This window comes from Meriones unguiculatus, chromosome 3 (assembly GCF_030254825.1).
Source record: "Meriones unguiculatus strain TT.TT164.6M chromosome 3, Bangor_MerUng_6.1, whole genome shotgun sequence".
NCBI lineage: Eukaryota > Metazoa > Chordata > Mammalia > Rodentia > Muridae > Meriones > Meriones unguiculatus.
The window spans coordinates 146,697,981-146,722,722 of NC_083351.1; the positions used below are offsets into that span (position 1 = coordinate 146,697,981).

At 45.2% G+C, this 24,742-nt stretch overlaps 1 protein-coding gene across 5 annotated transcripts in view; it reads right to left on the minus strand.

The window, feature by feature from the left end:
- Tec (tec protein tyrosine kinase) overlaps positions 1–24,742 on the minus strand; it is a 99,738-nt gene that overhangs the window by 31,106 nt on the left and 43,890 nt on the right. For all 5 annotated transcript variants that reach the window (XM_060380732.1, XM_060380733.1, XM_060380735.1 and 2 more), the window contains one exon: positions 1,403–1,507. In XM_060380732.1, coding sequence (XP_060236715.1) covers positions 1,403–1,507 — 105 coding nt within the window. The remainder of the gene's footprint in view (positions 1–1,402; positions 1,508–24,742) is intronic.

A 24,742-nucleotide genomic window follows, 5' to 3' on the forward strand; every position in this document is an offset into this window, starting at 1 on the left:
CCTCATTTTGGTAGAACTACCCAAGACACAAAAACGCATCAAACACAAGCCTAGTTCTGAGATACCACTAGGAATGTCATACTGCAAGACAGAATGTGAAAGGAAGTACCAGAGACACTGTGCTGACAGGGTTGTGGAGAGATGTTTCCATTTCTACTGCATGGTTTCTACACCTTACCCAGGTTTGTCTGTGCACCCAGTGCTGGACTAAATAACGAATGTTAGTATGCCAGGGAAGTCATCCTGATCTGGAAAGCAAAGCTTGGGCTTGGACCACCCCAAAAATCTACAGTGTTGTTATAAGAATAACAATCTGTTTAGTGTGATAATTTATTGACTCCCTGATTTGGTCTAACCACTTCACAGATGCTGCTGCCTGGTTTAGTCTGTATAGCAGCCAGAATCTCCATTGATGGAGCAAATTTAGCTCTATCTACAACCTTAGTAGCATGGGACATTTTTGTACTGTTACAAGAATTTCTAGAAATACTGCCCTTGATCTGAATAATAAACATCTAATTTTGGCATCTCAGGCAGCTCGATTGTCTGGGAAGATTCTAGAGTACCAGTCTCCTTCTCTCTACAAACCCCAGTTCATTTTGTGCCCTGCCCTAAGAAAACCTGTGAAAGAGCCAAAAACTCCATTTGTTATGCAGAACTGAAAACTCCCTCTCCACTCAGAGCCCCACTGCACGGCTACAGTGCACATCCTTCTCCTTCCACTTTAAGGCCCAAGCAGGCTCTCCTCATAGTTTTCCTATGTTAAGTGCCCCAGCCCATACCTCTCCTAGTAAAGTTCATCTGACCAGTCCTTTCCTGCCAGATCCTTTCAGCGAACTTGCTTTTTTTCCTTCCTAGCAACTGCACATCCTGTATTTTCACTAACAGTGTAGCTCTGCGGGAGCCACCCACCATCCTTGAGCCTCACTTTCCTTGGTCACCATTGAAAACAGTAGAACACTCACCCATCTGCGTGGTAGGACTGTCATGTAGTTTTAGCAACTAATACTGCTATCACCATTTTCATCAGGAGAAGCCCTTTTCATCTCATTTCTGTTTGAAATAACTCATTCTCGCTACTTCCCAGGTTCTCAAGTTCACAGAAAAAAAAAAATCTAGTGCACTTTATGAGTCCCAGCACCCATTTGTCTGTGCTCCATGGTTAAAGTGACCCACAGGAAAGTCCTGGGGTTTAATGACTGGGGACCAATGGTAGACTACAACAGCCAAAACGAAAACAAAATGGCACCCAAAGACTTAAGCAGTTAATGAAGAGAAGCAAGGACTATGAAGGTGACAAAAACAAACAAACAACAAAACAGCCACCAAACCCGGGATTGGAAATGTCAAATGGGAATGGGGCAAAGCCTGGCAGAACACTTCTACAAGGCAGCCAACTCACCTGGAATGGATATTTATTTTGACAGGGGATGACACCATCATCATTCTTCACTATTTCCACACACTTGATTTTTGAAACATCAATGAATCCCTTTCTGTATTTTTTCTGTGCAAGGAGAAAAGGAGGAGATGTGTGTCATACTCACAGGACACAAGGAAACTATTTAATGACTGTAACTGACAATAAAATTACTGACTCAAAAAGATCACAACTTAGAGCAGGCACTGTAACACAAAGGTAGACGTTTGGTAAATGGGCTGCCTTACAAGCGTAAGGACTTGAGTCTGATGCCCCAGAGACTCTGTGAGAATAGCCAGGCACAGGCAAGGCCAAAGAGGCAGATCTCTGGGGTTCCATGGCCAGCCAGCCTAGCCTGAGGAACAAATTTCCAGGCCTTGGGAGGGGGCCCAGTTATTGAGAAACAAGGCTATCTTCAGACTTACACACACACTCACATACACACGCCCATGTGCATGGAGGCAATAGAATCTCCTTATAGCTACAGAAATCACATTTCCCTTAGCTGTTACAATTGTTCAAAAATATTAACACAGCCGTGGCTATAACAAAAGTCCTTAGCTCCTTTCATTTCTAAGGATGAACTTGTTCTGTCTCCGCTTCAAAAATAAAAACCTCAGAAATGAAGACATAAACTCCCTCCCATTGCTACCTTTCACTCTAAAAGTACCCTTCTTCAACCTCTTGACAATAGCGATCATTAAAAAAAAATAAAAAAATTAAAGCCCAAACACACAGGACGCCAGTTACCGAGTCACTGACACACACTCTAGCAACTGCACATCCCCCTGTGTGCAGGCACCTCCCTCGGGCGCGTACAGTGTTAAGGATAATTGATGAGCGGTGGACTGCCCATACACACACAGAGCTTGACCGGAACAATAGCGTAGGAAGCTCGACTTTCCCATCATCCTCCCAGGCTCTCGGCTCACTGCAAATCTTCCCGAAGTCTTACCAGGACCCACCTAGTCCCCTGGGCACATTAATTTCATACCTGGAAATTCATTCCAGGGCAGAATCCAGAAGAATACGAAGAAACATGCTCAAGGATCTAGGAATGTGTGCGCAAGAGAAACTAACAACAAACACAGTATACAGATAGAAAACATTTGCTAAATAACACAACCGATGCACTGCCCACAAAAGGTCTTCCGAAGACTAAGGTTACTTTGGGGCATATTTATATAATACAGAAGGAAGAGAGGAGAAAGAAAGAATAAAAGAACATAATTGACTATCCCTGGAATCAACCACTAAAAAATATTTTTAAAAAAAAATTTAAAGGTCCACTTTAAGCTAGACCTAATGGCACAGGGCTGTATCCTGGATACTCAGGTGGCTGAGGCAAGAGGATCTGCTGGGGCTATATAGAAAGGACTGTTCAAGGACTGCTGGGGCTATATAGAAAGCTGAAGGCCAACCTGGGCAAAGAAGTGAGACCTGCCTTCAAAAAGTAAAAAAGCAGGGGGGAGGGTGATGTGGACAAAGCCAGTGGAGCACAGAAGTGGAGCGCTTGCCTGGCCTATGCTAGCCTGTGGTTCAACCCAACGGTCTGCAGTCTCTCCTCTGGCCACAGCTCTGCCCTCTCCTCTCAACACTGTGCCCAAGAATGTGCACGACGTCTTCAAAGATAAGACTTCACAGTCCGAGCATAGTGGTGCATGCTTTTGATCCCAGCAAGGCAGATCTTAGTGAGTTTGAGGCCAGCCTGGACTGCGCAGTAAGTTCCAGGACAGCGCAGAGCCACACAGTGAGACCCTGTCCCTCATTATGCCCCTCACCTCATTTTTCATCCCCTCTCTCCTCCCCTTCCTTCCTCTTTCTCCTTTTCTCCTTCTCTCCTTCTTCCCCTGTACCTCCGGATACTCTAATCCATCTTCAGTTCTATCTCAGGTCCCTAGAAAGTGGGCTGCAGATTGCATCTCCTCCCACACTTAGCCAGGCCCTCACTGCTAAGTCCAGAGGCCATCAGCCCTGCCAGGTGACAGTCCCCTCCTTTGCCCTTCCCTCGGCAGACAAGCTCTGACTACCATACTGAAAGGCCCACGGCCACCCCAAGTGCAGGCTCTCAGCCTCTCCCTCCGGCCTCTCAGTGGCATTCTAAGATCCTACCATTGTCTCTTCTTTCCACCCTGTTTCTAAGACAAGATGAAAAGGATGTGGCTGCCTTTTCCCAGAGGCATTTCGGCTCTGTGCTTACAGCATCCCAGGAGGCCTGTTCTCCTCACAGCTCACACACAGCTGAAGACAGTCTGTGAGTACCTCTACTGCTGCCAAAGCCTTCTCTCTGGCCCCTAGGATGGCCCAGCTGTAAGAGGTCTCCACCCCTTGCAGGACTATGGAGTCAAGTCCCAGACTGGACAGTGGGGACGTTGAGCATGAAGGTTCTCTAAGTCTGGTTCAAGTTCAAGGTCAGCCTGGTCTACTCAGCTAGACAGGACAGTCAGGGCTCCAAAGAGAAATAAACTGCTGGGTTGTTCTTTCTCGTCCAAGTATTTGCTTCTGCCTCCAGACATGTAAATCAGGCACACCTGCCTGTGGGCCAGCCTACTGCCTTCATTCTTCTCCTTCTTTACGGAGAAAACAACCGAGCACTTGACCTACACTTCCTCCCCACCCACGCCCCTAACCACTCGCAACCTTCAACCCCACCCCCACCCCGGGTGGCTAGAGCCAACCTCAGAAAAATGTCAGTGATGACCATGCTCCACCCACATGCTAGACTGTCTCCATTTTCTGACCATAAGAGCATCAGCACTGTTCTTGTGTGGTCTTTGCCATTGGCCATCCTGATTTTCCTTCAGTCTCCATCTGCCTTGTGTAAATGATGATGTAAAGAGCAAAAAATAAAAAGTTAAAAAAAAATCACAAGACAAAAGCTGGTTGGTGGTCACGCACATCTTAATCTCATTGCTCTGAAGGCAGAGGCAGGTAGATTTCTTTGAGTTCGAGGCCAGCCTGATCTATAGATGAGTTTCAGGATGGCCAGGGTTATACTGTGAAACCCTATCTCAAAATAAATAAATAGACAGACAGATAGATAGATAGACAGATAAATATGTTAAAAAGGAAGAAAAACTCATTATCCTATGAGTCTTCAATATGCACAATTATACTGCAAAGTAAGACCAATTTTACAGATAATAAAACTAAGCAGAAAACTCCAGCCTACCCCTGGGGGAAACCGACACAGAAGTCATTATATAATACAACAAGTGCTATATAGATAGATGGATGGATAGATAGATAGATAGATAGATAGATAGATAGATAGACAGAGAGATGTTCAACGGCCTAGTGTGGTGGGGCACACTTTTAATCCCAGTACCTGGGAGGCAGTGGCAGGCGGATCTCTACAGTTGGAGATCAACTTGGTCTACAGAGTTCAAGGACCTCCGGGGCTACACAGAGAAACTCCATCTCAAAACAACAACAAAAAGATGCTCAGAGATCTGTGGCTTCTGTGTCAGAAGTGGGATGGCAAAGAGAAACACCCCGGCAGAATGAACAAGCCCTGCAATGAAAAATCCCATTCCTACATGGCATGAGGGTTCAATGAACTAATACTGCAGAAGTGCTTTAAAAAAATGTCCAGCTCAAAGTAAGAGACTTGGAGTAGTTTGCTAGACAAAAAAACAAAAGCAGGCCCGAGTGACTGAGGACGGCATAAGGCAGGATGGAAGGGTGACCTGACCAGGGCTTTTGTAAATGACCTGCTGCACGATGTCTGGTCGGGCAGGGTTTCCCACCCTGCTCCTCTGGACTGCACTCATTAACAAGCAGAAGAAACTGCAAGAGCACCATCCTTTTATTAACAAGTCACCTGTGTTCGTTATAGACATCTTAGCGGTAGCGCAGAAATCCTGTGAGCCATCTTGCCTTGCTCCCAGAGGCAACAGATTCAGGTCAGGGTGGAATTTACCCAGGGTTGCGCTGCCCTTGGGAGACTATTCTCACCGTCCCTGCAGCTAGAAGAAGGTGTGGTCTGCTTCCAAAACACCTATCTCCAATCACTTCAACCAGGGCTACTACAGGCCAGGGTCAGAGGTGGGTCACTATCTACAGGAAAGCGGGACGACCTTGATACTGGACAAAATGTGTACACATGCCCTATGAAAATCTCCTAACGTGTAATTAGTATTTGGACTTTCGGATCCAAAGATCTTCCAGGAGCATTGTCACTGGCAGCGGAGAAACAGATCAATACAGTCACTGGGAGCCTGAGGACCTTCATTCATATAAAGCCAGCTCCCTGATTCCCTCCGAAAAAAAAAAAAAAGAAAAAAAAAAGTTTCAGGATGAGTCAGGGTGAAGCAAAGGTAACAAGTTTGCAAAGTGGAGATAAGGGATGACACCAACTCCAACTAAGCTTGAAGCCTGAAGAGTTAGGGAGGGGAAGAGAGAGAGAACACTCAGTCAAGTGTCTTCTCAGGAGGGTTTCAGTCGGATTTGTAGCGGGGTGCACATACTTGTATACCCTTGCTGAAGAACGGTCCCCTGCTAGTTAAAGTCCTCTTCCCAAAAGATGCAGTTTTTTGAAGAACCTGAGGCAACTGGAACCATCAGGGAGGAAGGAAACACCCAGCCAGCCAGATAAGGCAAATCACCCCTGGCAAGAAGCACAGATGTCGCAGCCAGATTGGCCTCACATCATCAGACTTTGTGGTTTAGTTACAATGCTCAAAGGATATGCCTTACAGGGTTCAAAGATAAAACAAAGGTTTAAAGTGCCAGTGGTAGTGCATGACTTAATTCCAGCACTGGGATGACTTAATTCCAGCACTGGGAAGGCAGAGGAAGTTGATTTCTGATTTTGAGGCCAGCCTGATCTATACAGCAAATTCCAAGACAGCAGAAAAATCCTGTCTCAAAAAAAAATAATAATAATAAATAAATAGAAAGAAAGAAGACAAAAGACAAAAACAAAGAACAACAACAAAAAAATCCACAAAGTTTTAAACTTAAGTTAAAAAAAAATCATAAGTGCTACTTGATTCTCTTAATGAAATTCCTCTCATCAATGAAATGGTTTTATAAAATGCTCTGGATTTAGGGGCCAGAGAGAAGTGTTAATGGGGTTAAGATCAAGGTCAAAGACATTCTGGCTCTAAGTAAGTCAAGTTCATCTGTTGTTTTGAACATCCCTGCGTGAATGGCTCTTAGGGTGGAATTATCTCTGCAGGCTACCTTGATTTTATCTGTTGTGCTAAAATTTCTCCAGGACCCGCAGCCAGCAGGAAATGACTCCAAAATGAGGGGCTTCTTTCTCTTTCCAGGACCCCTTAATTATTCCTGTTTTGTTTTTGTTTTTTGTTTTTTTTCCTATCCTGTCTCACAGCTGGAAGTTTGAAGGGCTGGAAAAGCGGCTCAGCAGTTAAGAGTGCTTGCTGCTCTTCCGAGTGTCCAAGTGTGGGTCCCAGCACCCACAGCATGCAGCTCCCAACAGCCTGCAACTCTAGCTCCAAAAGGACCAATACCCTCTTCCAGCCTCTCTGGACACCTGCGCTCAAAAGACATTTTTGAGTTGTTTCTTCATTGCCTCATCCAGCCAGTCCCGGGGCTGTGTGCTCAAGTCTCAGGGTTAGGGGGGTGGGCAGAGGGTCTCCATAAGTCTTCACAGGAATGCTGTGGGTGGAAGAAGAGCATGTTTCCTCATCCAGGAATGAGAAAGCATGAAGACGGGTGTCGGAGAAGCCTGGAGATTTGAGGAAGTAGCAAGCAGGCTTGGATTTCAAAGGATAAATAACAGTTTCTCTGTACAGAAAGCAAAGAAGGTTCCAGGCTGCAAAAAACAAAAGAGCTCTGAGAGTATTTGGGGAACTGAAAGAAACACACAATGGCTGAACCCAGGGTGGATCAGAAGTGAAGGAAATGACCCAAAGAAGGCTATTTGAAGCCAAATTAGACAATGCTCACATAAAAGGCTGAGGAACTGGGGTCTATCCTGAGCAAGTCTCAGTGTGTAACAGGAAGTGCTTTATCACAAAGCATGTTTCCCAAAAAGTAGTTATTGTCGTGGACACACCATACCCAAGGCCATGTACCACTCTTCCCATCATCTCGGTGCTCACAGAGTTCTGTGGACTCTTCTTCCAAAGCTCTCCTGGGCCTTGCTCACCCTGGGCAAAAAAAACCTCATTACCTCTCTCTCACCTGAAATACAGCGAGTTCCCTGCTGGCCTCTTGGTCTGCACCCACTCTTCACGCTGCTGTTAATAATTATTAGCTGGTCTTGTGATGCAGGGGATTCAAGTCATAGCGCTGTACACGGACAGTGGGGAACAGTTTGAGTGACACCATGAGCCATGACAGAAGAAACCAAAGGATGGAGCCTGACAGAGAAAAGTCTCAAGCTGGGAAGGGCGTGAGTGACCATTGAACAAGCAGCTGTAGGTGTTTCTGTGCACATAGTAAGCACGGTGGTGCCTGTCGTGAGAGCCACAGTTACCTTTTAAGTTTTAAGTTCTGTGCCTAAGGGAGCCATGAAACAAGAACACCTTTCACCTCTATGGCCCTTTCCCAAGAACAGATACTAACTGAGATGCTGGGGGCTATTGCTTCTGGGAGGTAACACGCCACATGTTTTCACCCCAGGAGCAAATTTGTTTGGCCCAACTACATTGGGTACGCTCGATCACACGCGGGTGGGAGGCTTGTGGGCAGGAGACACATCAGGATGTAGGGTTGTCCCCTCACTGGACCTGATGGGAAATGTGTGAATTATGGGTTTCGAAGAATGTGACTGGAACCATTTTGTGGAAACCCAGAGATGGACCTGGCCGGAGAGTCCAACAACCTGGCCAGCATTTAATTGATGCTTGCTTCAATTTTGGCTTACCATCAGAAATATGGAAGGTTCTCGCTCTCTCACCAGATAGCTCTTTAAAATTTCTCTCAGTAAGCCTATTAACTCACAACGGCTATAGTCTACTCTGTATTTTTGTGACTATTGGAGCCCAACCTCCTTACTTTTTCATGTAAATTTTACTTATGCAGACTTTTCTCTGCCCACAAAACTGAAAAGGGGAAGTGAGAACCCCTCATACTAATTTTTAGACATGCCGAGCTAAAAAGGCTGCCTCACGCTGAGATGTACACTCAACAGCTAACGTACAAAGGGCCATGACAGTAATGCTTCCTTATGACAGGAACAGTGTTCTCGCACGCACAGCCTCCGTGGGCTTTGCAAAGCTTTGAGTACCCTATGTACCACGCCAAAGCACACTCACTTTCTAATCAGCTTCAGTGAGAGATAAAACAGAACCTGCCTAGAGCTACACACCTACGAGGTGGCAGAGGAAGCAGGAAGGCCTGCTCCTGCAAGTGGCTTACTGGCTGGTATGGTCTGGATGGCCCTGAGAATGGCACTCTTTAAGGAAATTATGGCATCTTTGGAAGATGAAGCCCAAGTGGAGGAAGTGGGGAGCAGACCTTGAGATTTGTAGCCCAGCTCCTCTTTCTGTGCCATCTCTGTTCTGGACGGCAGAGCCCCAGCTTCTTGGCTTTGGGAACTAATGGACCAGCCTCCTCGCCATTAGGTCTGAATTTTCTTGCTACAGAGTGAAAAGACTCATCACTGGTTCCTATGAGTCTTCAAGACCTATGGCTTGACCTGAATTATCACTGGCTTCTGGAATCTCTATGCTGCACATGGTGGACTGTGGGACTTCTCAACCCATAGTCACAGAAGCCCACTCCTGTAATCAACCTTATATATGCGATTCATAATAAGCCTCCTACATACATATTTGCATACATATACACAGAACACACACATTTACCCTACTGGTTCTGTTTCTCTCTCTCCTCACTAACATAAATTATCTTTCACACTAGGAAACTGTCAGGAAACTGAGCCTCTGAAGGGTTACAATACCAACCGACTAACACAAGACCCTGGGCCAAAAGTGACCCTAAGTCTCTCAAAACACTTTTACCTAAAATCCTTTAACCCGCCACCAGATTTCTCAGGCTCGAATACTTACAGGCACTTATGGAAAAGTAATTATACTGCATTTGCCACAAACACTCACTCACTGTGGGCAAGCGACTGTATTAGTCTTATACACGACTCAGCTCTGCCAAGTCCTCACAGTATTTTAACATGAGAACTCTTCCCACACATGGAAACCAAGACATGGAGAATATATCTAATCAACTCGAAGTCATACTCATCCCAGAATTTGAACTCTGTCCTGAAACATTCAATGCCATACTAATGTAATTAATTTGATGTCACTTGGCTATGTCCAGACATAACGTGGAGTATAAATTTCTTATGCTTATAGCTCTTATGCAGCTATGAGACTGAAACACATTAACAAGCTAAGTATAAACAAAACACGAACAAAGGGAGGTAAAGTTAGCAATGTAGTTGGGTGTGATAAAATAGCCATCTGTTGGAACCAATCCTCTCTATAAGCAATTCTTTGGGTGCTTGACTGTTCCTGCCCCGCCCTTTCTCTCAGTTTCAGCTATGAGGAACCTGTTGGTACATTCGCCACTACCCTACCATCAGGCCTTTCAGTACCACTGCATACTTTCCTATCCAGTCAGTCTCAGTTCCCTGTCTAAGAGCTAAAACAGACAAATCCAAAGACAGGCGCTGACACAGCATGTCCTCCACCAAGGCAGAGAATGCAGACAGAAAATAAACCAAAAATATGTAATTATGTATATGAGATACTACGGCAGGAAAATAAAATATGGATGTGCAACTAAAAGCACAAAATTTACAACTTCTAGAACGTGTGGTCCTCAACACGTACAAAGCACCAAAGCTTGTGCCAACATCCACTGCACTTCTACATGGCAATCTGTGCCTGGACTGCAGCCAGCGACCTTGACTTCATCCTTCTTTGTCCAGCCACGTGCAAACTACTGATTCCATATCCTTCCGGAACGTCTCGAACACCAAAGTACCGCGACAGAGGTCGCAGCATACATAATTAACTGGCCTTTGAAACTTCACAAGCAGATGTTTGCTTGGGCTAGGGAGAGAAAGTGTTTGCCACTGAAGTTCAAGTTCATATGGGAAGGGTACAGTGGTCCCACATACTCACCCACAGAAAGGAGGGACATGGTCTACCAAAAGTCTCAAATAAGCCCCAAAGTCCTATTCATCAAGGTGACTTTTTCCTCTTCCACTTGGCGCAGAATTCAAAGGACACGTCCCAAGTGTAGCACGTGCCATTAACCAGGAAAATTCAGGACAGGGCTGTGTGGCTGTAACACTTTCTTGTGACCCCTGGAAATAGTTTGATACAGGCCCTTCCAGGGTCAGGAACAGTTGAATAAATCCAACTTTTTTTTTTAATTTCCTCGTTTTCCTAATTTGATGGTTGATGTCTTTCTCTTTAATAAGGATGAGATTCCAGTGTAGAGCAAAACCACCAAACCCTAGCATTCTAATATGGGCATTTCACGTCTGATAAACTGTTTCTATTCTTAAAAGGAAAAAAGAAGCCCTTATACCAACAAGCTAGTGGTTACACAATTAAGAGTGGCTTAATTGTGAAGATTATGGTTTTTTTATAGTAATGTTCCTGTAGTTGCTCAGCTGTTGGCTGAGATCAAGCACAAAGCAATATCCAGAATAAAAACGGGATGTTGCAAAACTCCAGGCAAAACTTTCATTTCCATTTCTAAAACCACAGAATAATATTCATGTAAGACTGAGCCAATGCAGGCAATTACAGTTCCTAGAGACACATGTTACTGTACCTAACAGTCCCCTTAAAATCCCCCCAGAGCCAATAACTGCACTCAGGATACTCCTCTGCCTCCACCGTGGTGGCCACTGGACAGACCAGTACAGGTCACGTCACTTTTCTAGTAGCAAACCCTATCACTTAGACACATTCTATAGACAAACCTAGTTTTAAAGCAGTTTCTTCCTCAGCCTGGAGGCTTGATGGCATCAAGGAAGTTCCGTTAGTACATTTAGGAATGTCGACCTAGTACTATGCTTGGCTTGGTGGAGAGCCTATGTCTTGTGGGCTTGTGTTTGGCAAGCTGTGCAGAAGAGATGATACAGATGCCACAGGACAATGGCATGGAAGTTTGGGGCTGGAACAGGTAACCGGCAGGAGAGCATGTTTATGTGCTGCTTAATGGGTACAAGGGGGGCTGACCGTACTGTTCTTTCTACTCTCAAGTCTGAAACATACCATAATACAAGGTTAAGAAGCCTCATCATAAAACTGTAAAATTTAAAAGCATCTCAAGAAATGTTTATCAAAAATGTTAAGTCATCCAAGTTGCAGGAAACCTAGTTTTAATTATTTTCTCTGATAATACAAAAAGGGTATATCATCAACTAGCAGAATCGAGACATGGGCACATTTCCTAACAGCTCTGGCTGTTCTTAAAGTCATAGGCGCTGTGCACTCAAAACAGGAAATGGGCCTTAGCTACCCAACCATCCTGATATTTACACAACTGCTCTAAAAGGTCAGGTGCACACAGCAATCTGCATCCACCATGTTCCCAGTTCTCTATTGTTAGTTAAAGAACTATGGACCCGACCTAAGCTATGGGGTCTTTAGCATCCTCCCTTCATGGTTGGACAAACAGAGCCACGGGGAAAGCGGACATGCTCAGTCCTGATGTAACTTGATGAGCTGGGGTAGAGGAGAAGGAAGGCTGCCCTTTTCTGAAGAATAGCGGAGAGGGGAGGAGAGGGAGGAAAGGTGGGACTGGGAGGCAAGGCGGGATGGGGCCACAACCAGGATGTAAAGTGGGTTAAAAAAAAAAAAAAGAACTATGTCGATTTGTAGTAAGAATTTAAATGGTCAATTCCCATAGGGTTAGGGGAAAATCTGGAACGTGGCGAGTGCTTCATTGGCTTAGCTATTAACACTCGCAAAAGCACAGGTGGCCTAGGAACAGTGAACCTTCAAGACTCCACTAAGGCTCACAGGAGGACTAGTGTCAAACCTCAGCTGTCTTACCAAACAAAATGGAATGAGAGTCTGGCTTGGGACGTGAGAAAGAAAGTAAGCTCGCTAAGATTTTAAGATTTTAAGATTTTCTTCTTTTTTAGTTCTCCTGACACAGGGTCTCACAATGACGTCCTGACTGCCCCGAGACTATGTAGACCAGACTGAACTCGAGGTAATCCTCCTGCATCTGTGTGCCATGTTCTGGGATAACAGGCCTGGGCCACCATGTCTGGCTTCAACATCTGTTGTTTTTGGCCAAACAGCTTACCTTGACTTCCCCGGGTTTCGCAAATCTCTAAAAAGATGAGTGATGCTTCATGTGACTGGGATATTTTTACCCTTTGAGGCTCTGTCTCACTTACAGCATGAGACCAGAAGCAGGATTGACTCATCTGAGTACTTTAGTGTACAGCAGCAGAGGACACCTTTGGCTAAAGCCTCTCTCCCTCAGCCAAACAATAAGAGTTCAAAGGCATGTGTACACCAGCTACAAAATTCATAACTGTAATTTATTAGGTTACTATTATAAATTGTAATGTAACTTTCAGATACTTAGGATATCTGGTATGTGACCCCTGTGGGGGATGTCATGACCCACAGATTGGGAACCACTGCTATAGATCAGTTGGGCCCTGCTGGTGGCTGTGTGGCATGGGGCAGGTCTTGGGTCATAGCCTGGCCCTGCTTCCGGTACAGCTCTCTGCTTTCCTGGTCTGGCTGCTGTGAAGAGCTCTGTCTCCCACACACTCCCACGTCCAAGGAGCAGCTTTCCCTGTTGCAATGACCTGAAGCTTTGGGTCGAAGTAAACCTTCCCTCTCCTAAGCTTCTCCGCCAGCTATTCTAGTACAACACAGAAGCAACTGATACTGTGCAGGCCCTGCTAAGGCCATCTTAATCCATCTCTACTTTCTGTGCTAAGCCAAAACCTCTTCGCTTGCCGCATTTTTACAACTTGTCAGCCTGGAACATGAGCTCTCAGCTCTAACGCACATCTTTGCGTCTTCCTTCTCCTTATGGAGCTGCCCACACACTGGGAAGAATTACTGTTTATCTTTTGGGAGTCTAATCTTTAGCGTCTCAGCCAAAAACACTAAAATAAGCACAGAAGAGGTTTCTCCCCTTCTCTACATGCTGCGTAAGTATTTGTTTAAGAAAAAAAGAGAGAGAGAGAGACTTCAAAGCCCTTCTGTTCCTAAGCCAGAAGCCAATCTTGATTTTTTTTTTCACCGTGCAGAGTAGGTATCAGGCACGACAAGGGAGTGGGGAATGGCGTTCACCACCATCTCTGTTTCCACTCACCATCTCTGTTTCCACTCACCATCTCTGTTTCCACTCACCATCTCTGTTTCCACTCACCATCTCTGTTTCCACTCACCATCTCTGTTTCCACTATTTTCCTGTCTGCTAAGCCACACTGACAGAGGAATCTGGAATGGTCCACCAGGTGTTTTCGTATATAGAGCCTTGCAGAGAGCGTATTTACTCCATTGGCATGTAAGGAAACTGAGACTCCAGTTTGAGCCAATGCCCACAGCTACAACAAAGCCTGCAACCTGTGCCCTTGGGGAAAGGCAGCACCACGTGAGCTTGGTGTGGTGGCCCCAGATATGACTCTGAGTCCTGCTCCACATCTCCACCCACTCAACAAGAGATCTCTCTCCCGTTATCCTTTTCTGAGATGTGACACAAAAGAAGGCTAGCACAGGCCCCCTCAGTCCTGGACCCTACATTCAGCAGAAAAAGGAGGTAACATACTAAGACCTATCCACGTGTTAAAACAGAGACAAGTACTATAAAGTAAAAATGGAAAATGCTGTCACACAGGGAAGTACCTATGTTGGGGGTTGAGTTGTTTCGGGAGGTGCCCATGGATTGAATTTGGGGCCTGCAGCATGCTGGGCGCATCTGCTGCAATGAGCTGCATCCCAGTTTTGCACAGGGAAATGTAACCTAATCAGGAAGAAGGAAGTGGAGTCAGGGAAGATGTGATCATTGGTCGGAGACATGAAATGACTGCGTCAGTCCAGGGAGGGAGATGCGCTCTGGAAAGGACACAGCCTGGACACAGTGAAATGTGGGAGGAACTGATGCCTTCAAGGATCAGAACTCAGGAGAACAGGGGGAACGGCAGAGGAGAAGGGACGCAGAGTCCCGATAGCTGGGTGGGCAGCGGCTACCCTTCTGGGATGGAGACGAGGAATAAGTGTTGTTTCTAAACAACTCTCAGGGAAGCACATGATCATCTTTGTCCTTTTATCACTGAGGCCATTGTGTACAGCGGAATGGAGGACACAGATGTACACCGATGGCTGCCTGTCTATCACAATACCTCATTAATGACAGCCGCTTTGGGGTGGGTATGCTATTGTCCAGAATAAGAGTTTGTACCTAGATCTGATCACGTGCCTAAGTTCTGACCAATAAGACTGATGAAAAGCCTCTGTGTGAAACACAGGGGAAGGTTGCTAAAGGGAGCTGGCTCCCATGGGAGATACCTCCTCCTGCCCATCTGCTTTTCTTGTTTCTTGCAGCTTTCACCTATATAAAATGACTAAATCATGAGTTGCCATCTTGGGCCACAGGAAAAGGCAGAAGCTAGGATGATGGCAAGAAAGGCAAGAATCCAGATCTCTAGTTTGGATCCAGCCCCGTGAGTTCTAAAGAGCTACCTTCAGGTTTTACCCTCAACATCCACATTGAGAGAGGGAAAGTAAGTTCTGTATCTGAAACCCGTGTTTTTCAGGGATTTCATGGGAACAGGTAGCTGAGTCCTGATACAGACAGAGGTTACATACTTACCTAAGAAGTGATGGTGACTTGGATTATGGTGGTGGTGCAGGTAAGGGGCAAAAGTCAGGGCTGAGCTATATACAGAAGAGAGGATCATAGAACCAGATGAGTCTAGACCTCGGAAAGCATGGAACCGAGACAGAGGAACAGGGAAAATCATTAGGACGAGCCACTAAGAGAAGTGATGGGAAAGGCAGTGTCCTAAGGCAAAGAAGGGGCAGTGAGCATCGGGTACGTCTGAGCAGCAGGAGGGGAAAAGATAAGCTTTGAAGGAGAGGAGAAGCCACCAGAACAAAAGCCACCCACACAGGCAGACACTGCCAGTCTTTCACTGTACAAAGAGCCTGGGTCATCGAGGAGGGTTAGGAATAGTCCTTCCAACTGTGAAAAAAGGGATGGAGCCTCACAGCTGGAAAAGGTGAATGGCAGGGGGGGACACATGTGTGATGGCACTTGGCTTTAATACCAGCATGTGGGAAGCAGCACCAGTTAGCTCTCCGTAAGCGTGAGGTAAGCTTGTCCTACATCCAGGCTTGTAGGACCCTGCCCACCCCCATTCCCTATGCTCTGATCCTGGTGAGGTTTCTTTGGGGGGGTGTATCTATGTTTGGGGGTGTTGAAAAAGTTACCAAGTAAGAATTAGCAGATAATATGCAAAGACAAAGTTCTTAAGAGCAATGGTTTTGAGTCAGGCACCATTGGCATAGTGGCACACACGTGTATCCCTAGCTCCCTGGAGGCTGAGGCAAGAGAATCACAAGTTCAAGGCCAGTCTAGGCTACAAACAAGAGTAAACATTTGTCTCAAGCAACAAGAAAAATTACGGCTTTTGGACAGCACATGACAGGAAGAGCTAATGCATTCTATAAATATCAAGAAGACAACAGAATTGAAGCTTCTGGCTAAAATATCAATTTCTACAACATAAACCCACGCTGAGAGAGTATAGATAAGAAGCAGGCCCAGAGTGCTGACACGGAAATCTTTCTAGGGAACCCAGGAATGCATCTACATTCCGCTTTTGTGATTTCTGCCTTCTACCTGCAAAGACAAGCTGGATACAGACGGTGGACGGCCCTCATGCCAGGAGAAGCAGGGAAAAACTATTCCTGTGCATCGGCCCCCTAGCTCAGCTCACCAAGCTGGTATGAGGTATGGAAGGATGGAGCCCCCGATCTCACTGGGTTTTTGAAGGTGGACAGACCGACCCACTCCACCCTCCACAACACACACACACAGCTTGGAACTTCTTTCAAACAATAACATTAAAATGTTCGTTACCAATTAAAATACTAGGCAATCGATTTCAGTTGGGCATCGTTTCAAAGGCATGGGAGGTAGACGGTAAGGTGTTTTGTTTTCTCAAATCAAAACAAGTGCTCAAAACTAAAATGGGTTCAGATACCCTGAGAGTTCACAACATCACTGACTTTCCTTTGAGGCTTACTCAAGCCAGGCTTGGCTCTGCATTTACAATTATTATTATTATTATTATGATGATGATGATGATGATGATGATGCCAGATGCATCACCTACCAGAATGGCACACCACACCTATGAGGTTGTGACCGTCATCACCTCCATTTCACAAATGAGTACACTGATGCATCGACTTGCTCAGCATCATGTGAACTAGTGAGTGGGAACAAGGACCATCCCGTGGCAAGACCAGAGCTTTGTGAGTCAGCCAAAACATCTGCTCTGCCCAACTCTCACAAAGACTCCTCCCAGCCTTCACACCAAAGGGGCAGAGAGCAAGTAGAGACAAAGCAGAAGAAGAAGGCTTCCCTTGACTGAGAGGCAGGTGAACTACCTGTGTGCCCTTTCCCTCAGTCTGTGAAGGTAACTCAGAAGGAGGAGTGGCCCTTGGCACATGGCTGGCTCCTCTCCAGGAGAGTCCCCGGAATGTGCAGAGCCAACCGGACACCCACAAACAGCTCAGTCGCCTCTGCCCGTGACCTAGACACAGAGGAAGCCAGGCCGAGGGAAATGCTTGTAGTACAACCGGTCCAAGAAGTGAACCAGGGGAGGGAGGGTGTCTGGGGTTCTGGAACACGGCAGAGCTCAGCTGTTCTGCTCCGTGAAAGCCTTTCACGGAGGGAGGAAAAGTCACCAAGAATCCAGAGTCGGGCTTGTGCAGCCACTAGGAGCCACGTGCTGCAGGCTCCTAGATACAGAAGAATGCTCAAGATACAGAAGAATGAGGATCACAAGTTCAAGGCCAGCCTAGCACCAATAAACAGAATTCGTCACGCTTGGGAGGGGCACCACAGAAATGTCCAAGCCCAGTGGCAGCCACATTCTGGACAGAGGCACTGGGCACGCGTGCACATCTGTTCAAATGGGCAGGTGGGTTTAGAAAGCCATAGAACACCCAGTTTTCTACGAAAACACAGACAAAGCTCCCTGCTCTTGCCATGTCCCCCTCCTCTGCATCTGGTCCCTGTGCAGCAAACAGCATTCTGAGAGAGACAGCTATTCTTCAGAAGGCTTAGGGACACTGACACTGTCCCCGGCTCTGAGTGACTCACTGGGCTAAAACAGTTCATAAAAACAAAACAGTTTTTGCTGAACGCCTGGAAGCCTGGAGCTGGGGCACACAAGGCCGAGGCACAGATTGTACAGACAGCTCCACAGTCACTGCTGGATTTAATTACGCATGTCTGAGGTGACCCTCCCTCTGCAGAAGTTCACACCGTGGTCCCTTGCAGACCTCACTGTGTGAGCCTTTCCTCTTTCTCCATGTGGCTCTGCATCTTTTCACCTAACAAATGACAGTAATGTGCTAAATCTTGTGAATCTGCACATCACCAAGCCTGTGGGTAGACTAGGAAAACTCCAACCCATAATACTTGATGAACAGAAGAGAGCTCTGCTGTAACAAAGACCCGGGTTATTTAAACACCTCACTTTGACACTAATTAGCAGGGAGCCAGTAAGCTGGTTAATTAAGTCCCCTCAGGGTTAGATAATTCTTAAGACAGTACAGCTTGCCTCAAAAGACAGTGTTTAAAGATTAGGGGTAGATAATAAGCATTAAATTCTTTTCTCTTCAGACTAATATGTGAGAGGCACTCTGTGAGTCTTTGCAGTGTCCTGCCTGCACAAGCAGACAGCCCCAATGCGGTCCCTTCACCCTCTCCCCGCCCCCCATTGTTGTGCTGGAGCCACTGAGAACATCCGTGGCCAGCTCTGTCCTCAGTGTCACGTTGGACATCAGACAGCAGACGTAGCAGAAATACTTGCACCACAGAACTTGATTAGCATACTTCCTTCTAGGGTGGGAGGGCACCAGTCCTACCAGAAAACCTATAACCTACATTATTTTTTTTTCTGTTAATTAAGTATCTTTTCATGTGAAAAGACACTCAACAGTGTCTGCCCAAGGCAAACCCACAATGAGACAGGACTTCACGGACACTGAGAAGGCCAGAGGTAGACAGGACCAACAAGAGTGGTGGGAGATTCGCTAAACACAGATGTGATGGTACACACCTATAGTGCAAGCGCTCAAGATACAGAAGAATGAGGATCACAAGTTCAAGGCCAGCCTAGCACCAATAAACAAAATACAAATAAAGAGTAAACACAGCTTCCCTAAGGCAGAGCAATGCAATTTCTGTACACAAAAGAAATGAAAGCAGATGTCCACATAAAAACATGAATATTCATAGCAACTGTTTACAACAGCCAAAACGTAGCAGCAACCTTATTATCTGTCTATCCATATGGACCAATAGAATATGGTGCATCCATAAAACAGAGTACTATGCAGCCAGAAGGAATGAAATATGAACGCATACTACAACACAAATGAACCTTGACACCATCATGCTTAGTGAAAACAGCCAGGAACAAAGGATGACTTTTTGTGTAATCCTATCTATGTAACGGATCAAACACAATGCCTTCCATTGACAGGAAGAGAGTTGATGGTTACTAGGATCTGAGAGAACTGGGGGATTGAATTTATTTATTTTGTTTGGTTTTGGTTTTTGGTTTGTTTGTTTTATTTTTTAATAGGAATAATGTCTGTTTGGATTAAAGAAAATGTTCTGAAACTAAATCTTCATGGCTTTTATACAGCAGTGAGGTCACTGATTCATCCTTTTGCATGGTTACAACAGGAAATTCAGGCTATGCCTATTTTACCACAGTAAGAAGAAGTATGTACACACAAACACACACACAAAATAAATATATGTGAAATTGTAATTTAATTACAGAAGAGCCACAAACACAACTATAAAGCATATATAGTTGTGTATATATGATGTATATGATGGCCTGATTTAGAATATTCTATATCTCATTAAAAAAAAATGAAGACAGAAGACAACAAAAGAGGAAAAAATGCTCAAATGGACACTTCAATCAAGAGTAAATGCAAAAAGATCTTGGCCTCTCATTTTCTTAAATCGTTAAGGTCCCCACCACTTTCCACCGCACATTAAGGAAGAAATGGGTAAACGGACTGGCAAAGGGCACCCTTTTTGAGGCCTAATACACAGAGCCAAAGGAGGTGAGGAAGAAGGAAGTATATGCGCCAAGGTGGTCAGTGAGTATGTGTAAGGAAGTCCCCTGGGTGGAAAGCAGCACAATGTGGTTTAACAGTCAGTGTGCTAGCCAGAGAGATTAGACACCCTGAAACATGTAGTCAAATGAGAGTGCTCCTGACCTGGCTGTCCCGGGGCTCTTCACTCGTGAAACAGCATGACAAAGCTGTGGGCCCCTTCCAGACATAACTTAAGATAGAGAGACTCGGGCAAATGCACAGAACCCGTGTATCTCAATGGAGTTCTGTATCAAACTTCTGCACAGAAGGGGACCCTGAACTCTCCTGTAGGCACGATGGTACTAAAGCACATCTGGAGGGCCAAGAGTCCAGCCTAGTCAGAAAGCCACAGCGTTAGCAAATAACCCTGCCCACAAGGATGGGAACAAGAACTGCAGGAGAGAAGGCCAAGCAGTATGAGAAACCAGCAGGAGCCCACAGAGGCAGAAGTGGGGCCTAATCAGACTGTGAGCAGAGCTGGGCCACAGTTACTCTAATAACTCTGCTTCTCCCATTCCGTACCAACAGACCGGCCCTCCCCTGTGCTCTGGCAAATGAACTGAATCCCATATTACAACAGAAGCATGTGACTGTCCTACCAGTGAGTCACACCCCAACCCTCACCGCAGATCACTGAGGACTGCAGTCTGGTCCACAAGAAAGGGAGCCTGCTCATGTGCCTTTTGCAGTGGCAGGTGGGGTGTCCTATACATGGAGGATTTGGAAATGTAGAGAGAATGGGAAGCTTTCTTTTTGTGTTTATCATACTATAAAATACTGGGAGCAATCATGCCTTCCCCATGACTGACTACAAAGCACTAGAGAGTTTGTATAGTTTCTTACTCACGTGTTTACCTAAGAAACACCTTTTGAACACTTTTTCTTTTGGGAAATTTACAAATGTATTTGTAAACCTTAGAGATTGTTTTATAAAATGAAAAAAAAAAAAAGATTAAGCCAAGAATAGTATCTGGTGCCTATATCCAGCAAGTAGGGGCAGTTCAAGGCCAGCCTTAGCTACATAGTGAGTCCGAGACAGCCCTGAGCTATATAAAAAGGAAAATAAAATAATAAACACAAATGTAAAGTTGGTCTAAGAAATAGGTAACAGTTTTTACTGGTGATCATTTAACTTCAACATTTAGCTTGGAGGCACAGTCTACTCACAGAGCCCAAGGCTAACGGTGTCAGGACTTTCCTGACACAATTAAAGCCATGTATTGCATTCACTGCTGAGTGACACACGTGCTTCTGAATCCCCTTCTGCTTATACTTTGCAACTTGTGCGAAACAATTCAAAATGTAGTTTCACTTCTTCAAAGTGTCATGTGTTATCTTCTGGTATATAATAATGTCCATTTTGTACTCTGGGAGAGATTAGCATTAGTAAATACTTTTTTAAAACTTTCTAAATTTAAATAATGGCTGTCCTCAAAACAATAAAAAGGAACTAAATGAAAATAGCAACCACCATGACAGAGTCTAAAGGTATTTCTGCTTTCCCTACATACTTTCTGACCACAGCACTGTAATCACAAACGGCAGAAACTTTCTTGAGTTAATAGGTATGAAGTACTATATGACATGCTTAAATCACTGAACAACAACCTAGGCCCCAGGGAAATTACTGTGTGCTGACAGAAGGTCAGAGAAAACAGGAGCACTAATAACACATGAATGAATGAATGCGCAGAAGAAATTCAGAAAGACTGAGACGTTTGCCAAGAGAATAGCCAAAATGTCCTGTGAAGATGACTTGAGCCAGAACCATAGTAACCAGAGAGAAGGGGACAGCGATATTTAACAGAACAAGGCTTTAAAGGTAGCAGGATGGCAAATGCCTTACACAGCGGTATCTGAGCAATCATCCATCAGACTATCTCACCAAGCCACAGTCCTCTCCCCTGGGGCAGGAATCCAGAGCCTCAGGAGTCACTCACGCTTCCACTGGGCGTGACAAAGTCTGCTGGGATCTGCCACAACATCCCTCCACCGCATGATCTGATATGGCAGAGTTTTCTCACTTGTTTGCACAACCACACACATCCTTTCCAGAACTGAACTGGTGTGATCAGGAAATGAGTTTTTGATCCAGGCGGGAAATCAGTTACTGGTGACCTGCACTTGGCTGTCCTGGACTTCCTTTGTAGACCAGGCTGGCCTCAAACTCACAGAGATCCGCCTGCCTCTGCCTCCCGAGTGCTGGGATTACAGGCGTGAACCACCAGTCCCTGCTGCAAATCATCTCTTTATCTTCAGTTTCCCAAACACCTGAAGGCCATTCTTCAAAATCTCTTTAAGCTCTAAAAATGCATAAATAATTCATTATGTCAAGCCAGTTACCCCTTTGTATGAGTGACTGTTCATTATATATACCCACATAGGTCCAGGACCATAAAAGTTCCACACTCACCAACCCCAGTTGTACTCTCAGAGCCTTTGCATGTACTGTCCCCTTTTCACAGAATAACCTCTCTCTGCCTGACCTTTCTCATGCTCCTGCTCTTGGAAGGCCATCTAAAAACCCTTATAACCTCTCCCAACCTCTGTACATAAAAGTAATCCAATAGTCTCTGTGTCTGCAACTAAAGCATATTCCGTTCCCTAAATCTGATCTCTTTTAAAACACTCTTCCAGGGTAAGGCCAACTATTCCTAGCCTTTGTTCTGTGTGTGTATGCGTGTGTATGTGCGTGCGCATGTGTGTGTATGTTAGGATGATAGAATGTGTGTGTTGAGGGATTTTGGTATGTGTGTGTTATGTTAAGAGAGCAGGGTGTCAGGGTGTCATATCTGTGTGTCAGGGGACAAAGAGAGAGTTTGGTGTATGTGTGTGTGTTAGGAGAGTAGGTTATGTGTCTGTGTCGGGAGGATAGAATGTATATGTGTGTATGCATATTAAGGAGTATGGTGTGTGTGTGTTAGTATGTTATGTGTGTGTATGTGCATGTTAAAGAGTACAGAATAGGTGTGTCTGTTAGAAGAGCAGTATGCATGGGGGTAGGGTTTACACGTGTGTTGTACCTGTGTGTGTTAGGAGAGTATGGTGTGTGTGTGTGTGTGTGTACATGTTAGGGGGTAGGGTATATGTGTGTGGTCTATGTGTGTGTTGGGAAAGTAGGGTTTGTGTGTGTATGTGTTTGTTAGGGGGATAGCATATGTGTGTGTACATCTGTTAGGATTGGGTGAGTGAGTGTGTGAGTGTGTGTGTGTGTGTGTGTGTGTGTGTGTGTGTAGTACATGAGTGCGGGCACACACCTCTGGTGTCAGTCCTCACCTCCCAGCATCACCGCTGTTCTTGTTAACGAACACTTAAAGGAAATTGGGGATCCCAAGGGAGCAATTCAAGGCTCTAGGGATCCCTAAGCCCAGCAGTTCCTGGTCTGGCAGAGACAAAGGGCTTGTTCCATACACTGTGGCATCAGAGTGCTTTGAAAGAAACTTCTACAAGAAATCACCTACAGTTGGGATAAAGACAAGTCAGTCGCTTCGAAACACATACATGGGAGGAGAGAGGAGGAGGTTTCTGGAAGTCTGTTTTCCATAATTGCCGTTGGTCCCTTCAGCACAGTCTCCTGAATATATTCAGTGGGGAAAAGGGAGCTAAATAAAACGACGCAAACTTGACTTTGGGTTATCACTAAAAATTGCTGAGAGCTAAAGCTTGTGAAAATTCAATGAACAGAACTTTTATGGAAACTGTCTTGTAGATATCCCTAAGCACCGTGGAGAGCTAAGTTTTATAAATAAATTAAACCAGACAATACCATTTCCGAGTGAAAATGCTGATTTTTCTTATAGCCCTTGTCTCTCTCACAGAAAAGAAAGAACCAAGAGGAAAACAACAGTCACAGCCGGATCTCAGAGTGATTTTTCAGGAGCTCAGATATGTTTGTTATTGTTGTTCCTACTTAAAATTCCAAGAGGATTGAAATTCTGATGATGCTCCCTTCTTCCTAGCCACTGTGGGTACTGCATCCTTCTTCATACAAAGCTTTACACAAAATTACAAAAAAAAAAAAAACGGTAAAGACCTAGGGGCACCTGAATGGGATGTGACTATGGACTCCGTTCCAGTGTCTGGATATCAGTCTCTGTGCTACTGTACTGTGGCCAGGAAAAGTGTCCGTGTGGGGGCTGGAGAGGGGGCTCCGAGCTTGAGCACTTGTTGCTCTTGCCGAGGACTCAGGTTGAATACCCAGCACCCACATGGTGGTTCGCAGCCACCCTTAACTCCAGTTCCAGGGAACCTGACACCATCTTCTGACCTCCTCAGGCAGCAAGCACACACATAGTGCACATACATACATGCACGTGAAACATCCATATACACAAAATAAATTCAATGAATCTTTTTTAAAAAGGTCCCAGCTTCCTAAGAAAAAAAAAATGGTGAATATCATCCAATGAAGATAATTTAGCAAATTAAAATAGCATTGGGCCTTTAGACTTCTGACCGGATATCTTGGCATTTTTAAATGATTAATGACACAGAAAGTCAGGTATCAAGGAGAAGACACACATAAAATTCAAAAATGGAGAAGACACAGAAGAAAGAGAAACAAAAGATAAATGAGAAGTTGGCGTAATAGTGCCACTTCACTTCAGAGAGGCTCAAATGGCAATAAGAAAATGAGTTCTCATGTAATGAGACAGCTGATTCTTCTGTTTGTTATCAAACATTAGTAATCTCCTTCTATATCAGGCTTTATCACAGATATGTATGCACAGCAGAAAACGAAGAGATGCTGCAACTGTGGGATGAGAGGGTGCTCTGACATCCAGCTAGAGCAATAACTCTACAGTGGATACCAATGCTTCCAGCGGCTCTGCAGTAAAAGTAAGTAAAACCTACTTCCCAGCATGCAATGAGGTGCTGCAAGATACAGACCTTTGGAAAGGGATTAGGAGGCCTGTATGCCTGAGGATGAACTAGTCTACAACAGAAGAAGCATTCATCTGCGTGGCTCTTATCTCTGAATTTCTAAGAGCTTCTAGGTTTCTAAGCCTGGTTAAGAAAACAACACTCAGCT